Source organism: Octodon degus, unplaced genomic scaffold (genome assembly GCF_000260255.1).
Source record: "Octodon degus isolate 3935 unplaced genomic scaffold, OctDeg1.0 scaffold00206, whole genome shotgun sequence".
NCBI lineage: Eukaryota > Metazoa > Chordata > Mammalia > Rodentia > Octodontidae > Octodon > Octodon degus.
The window spans coordinates 886,490-889,420 of NW_004524782.1; the positions used below are offsets into that span (position 1 = coordinate 886,490).

The window sequence follows — 2,931 nt, forward strand, 5'->3', positions numbered from 1 at the left end:
AAGAATTAAGTTCAGAGCTGGTCTAGCTTGGCCCTGTCCAATCAAACTTTCTCACGGTGGAGCGCTTAGCCTACTGAGCCATCTCCCCGGCCCCTGAGTTCATATCATTTTAATTGAAATAACTACATGTGGCTAGAAGTGGTCATCTTGACCGGCATAGGCCCCCATAACTACCTGTTATGAAGGCTAAAAAACAACATGGATAGTTCCCTTTTTCAAGGTCTTACTACTTGGGAACTGACTGACTTTTCAGGTAAGGCAGCATGCAAAAAACACCTTGTTCAAATCCTTGTTCTTTCACTCAGTGGCCGTGGGAGCGAGGCCATGTGACTTTGCTTTTCCGTACCTCAATCTCCTTCATCTGTAAAGTGGTCTCATAATACACCACAGGGTTTAGTAAGGATTAAGTTGGGTGACACATGAAAAAGCCCTTGGAACCAGGACTTGGAACACACTGAGGATTCGGTAGATTCATTCTTTCTTCAAATATTTATTGAAACTTCAGCCTTTGCCAAGAATGGTTTTTGGGGGTCAGGGAAAAAATCGACACAACAGTTATGGTCATTTCCAGAGTGGCGAGTTTGTCCAAGCCAGGATGTGAAGTCAGGATTCTGATGCTGTACCTAAGCTGTAGCATCTCGTGCAGCGAAGGCAGTCCAAAGGAAAGGACGTGATAGGGTCTTGACTTAGGGTTTTGTATGAGAACAGGCAGACTTCAAAGCATTGAGATGCAAGTGGGTCCTGCTAATTGTCCTGCATGACCTTCCGAATCCAGTCCACATACTTGCAGACTTTTGTGTAGACACCAGGCTTTCTGGAAACTGCACATGGGTCCTGGCCCCAGGAGATAATGCCTTGAAGAGACCCATTACAGACCAGAGGGCCCCCAGAGTCACCCTGGGCACGAAGAGAGAGAAAAGCAGTCAGAACAGAGGGGGCCACCTTGTTAAGGAAGCAGTGGGGAGAGGGATTGGTGATGGGACTGCTGATGGGGTGGGGATGAGTTTGGGGAATAAGGGCGGGGTTTGGGGAAGGTTGGCTTGGAAATGGGAGTGGGCGCAGGGCCAGGGGTTTTATCCAGGTCAGCAGTGGTAGCTGGGGATGGAGATGCAGTTAGCTACAAGGGTCTGGAGTTGGGCTGTGGGTGGGCTGTGGGTGTCAGTGAAGGTGGGATTGAGGCTGGAGAGCCGGGCCCCGCCCGCTGACCTGGCAGGAGTCCTTGCCTGTCTGCACACTGGCACACACCATGGTGTCTGTGATGTTGCCGGGGTAGGCGTGCTCACACTCCTCGTGCTTGATGACGGAGATGTTGGCACAGCGCAAGACGTGGGGCAGACGCACTGTGGAAACAGAAGAGGGTGTGGGAATGCGCCCCCAGCTTCCCTGCCCCCTCGGGGCCCGCGGTGCGGTGCGCCACCCAGCACCTGGGAGAACCTGGTTCTTTTTATTTGCAGCCTGCTCACCTGTCTGCTTGTAACAACGGCAACAATGGTGCCATTGAGTAAATTCCTTACTCCTTATCTCTAATCCGACCTGACAGGTGGGTGTGATTATGCTCTCTTTATAGAGAAGAACACTGGAGTTCACAGAGGTAAAGTAGTTGTCTACGGGCCTACAACTCTCAAGCGACAGCGTCTGTCTGCTCCAAGGCCCCAGCCCTGGCTTTCGCTCTTCCTTTCAACTGGTGCCCCTGTCGGCACCTCAGGGAGCCCCTCTTGTGTCACCTCCTCCCGCCCCTCCCAGCCCTCCGAGTTCCCCTACACTGGGGGCTGGAAGTGGTGCCCCAGCCAGAAATGCGGCAGCTGGTGCCGGCAGCGACGCAGCGTGACGGCAGCGCAAGGGGGCGCACGGCTCGCGTGATGACGGCTGCTTTGGGCAGCTTCACGAGCATGATGTCGTTGCGGTGGTCTTTGTTGGGGTGGCTGTTGTTGAAGCTTGGGTGGGGGAAGGACTCCTTGGCCGTTTGCTTCTGCTCACAGCCATCTTCCCGGTGCAAGTTATGCTCCCCCAGGAGGACCCGGTAATGGCTGCAGAGGGAGGGAGCTTGATCAGAGGTGGGAAGGGCAAGGGCAACGTGGGGCAGGCTGGGGAAAGGGGGATGATGGGAGACGCTGTCCAGAACGAAGTGACGTAGCTCCACTGCCAGCCCAGCTCCCACTGCAGCCCTTTTGCACACTGTGTCCCCACCCTGCCCAGTCCCCAGCACCACCCTAGTGCCGGCATCCTCCACCCCTCTGTCTGCTAATCCTCACACTCCTGCTACCAGCGCGCCGCCACCAGCTGCAAGCCCTCCCTGCCTGCTCCCTGTCCCCAGCCCCCTCCCAGCCCCACCCCAGCCCCCGCACCCACGGCTTGCGGCAGTGGGCTGCTGTCAGGAGCCATCTGGGGGCGATCAGGGTTGCCCCGCACAGCAGCCGCGTCTTCTGGAACAGGGCCACCTGCCAGGGCTGGGAGTGAGGAGGGCAGGGCTGACCCTTGATGATCCTGGTCTCTCCCCCTACATGCCCTGGGGAGTGGAGGAGGGAGAGGGACTCAGGTTTGAGAAAAGGTAGGCGGGGATCCCAGAAAGTGGGAAGAGTGGGCGGGGAGAGAACGTGTGTAGTAATCAGGGTCCCAGTCTAGAGCAGCTCCAAGATTGCTGTCAAATGGATCCGGCTTTAAAAGCCTGAAGTCTTGCCACATGGATGGGCAGGTAGCTGCTTCCATCCGGGTGCTTTGTGAGCTCATTCCCCCCCCCCCCAGCTTCCAGCCCCGCCTCTGAGACTGCCTGTCATGGAAGGGCTGGCACCTGCTGCAGCCAGGGGCCTCCGGTCCCTCAGGGAGCCCTAGGGATTCCTAAGAAAGGCTCCTCTGACCCCAGTTCTCCCGTACCTGTCACCAGAGCAAGCGTGATCAATCGTAGAAGCCTCATGGCCTGGAGGGGGACAGGGC

General features: G+C 56.7%; 1 protein-coding gene across 2 annotated transcripts; it reads right to left on the bottom strand.

Moving 5' to 3' along the window:
• Window positions 1-539: 539 nt before the first annotated feature.
• Klk11 (kallikrein related peptidase 11) lies at window positions 540-2,931 on the bottom strand. Of its 2 annotated transcripts, none has more exons than XM_004644636.3 (5): window positions 2,872-2,931; window positions 2,350-2,506; window positions 1,762-2,027; window positions 1,207-1,340; window positions 540-897 (listed from the first exon to the last, which is right to left on the bottom strand). In XM_004644636.3, the coding sequence occupies exons 1-5, from the start codon at window positions 2,909-2,911 to the stop codon at window positions 745-747; spliced, it is 750 nt and encodes a 249-aa protein (XP_004644693.1). In that variant the 5' UTR covers window positions 2,912-2,931; the 3' UTR covers window positions 540-744. The 2 variants fall into 2 exon arrangements, with proteins under 2 accessions (XP_004644693.1, XP_004644692.1); XM_004644635.2 differs by having other exon boundaries at window positions 1,762-2,084; window positions 2,332-2,506.

Excerpts from the sequence above, each read along its gene's own strand:
- Klk11 (XM_004644635.2), bottom strand. The coding sequence starts at position 2,911 with ATGAGGCTTCTACGATTGATCACGCTTGCTCTGGTGACAG. Across the intron at positions 2,507-2,871 it reads CACGCTTGCTCTGGTGACAG|GGCATGTAGGGGGAGAGACC; the intron begins GTACGGGAGAAC and ends TCCACTCCCCAG. Across the intron at positions 2,085-2,331 it reads CCGTGGGTGCGGGGGCTGGG|CCTGCCCCACGTTGCCCTTG; the intron begins GTGGGGCTGGGA and ends CCCTTTCCCCAG.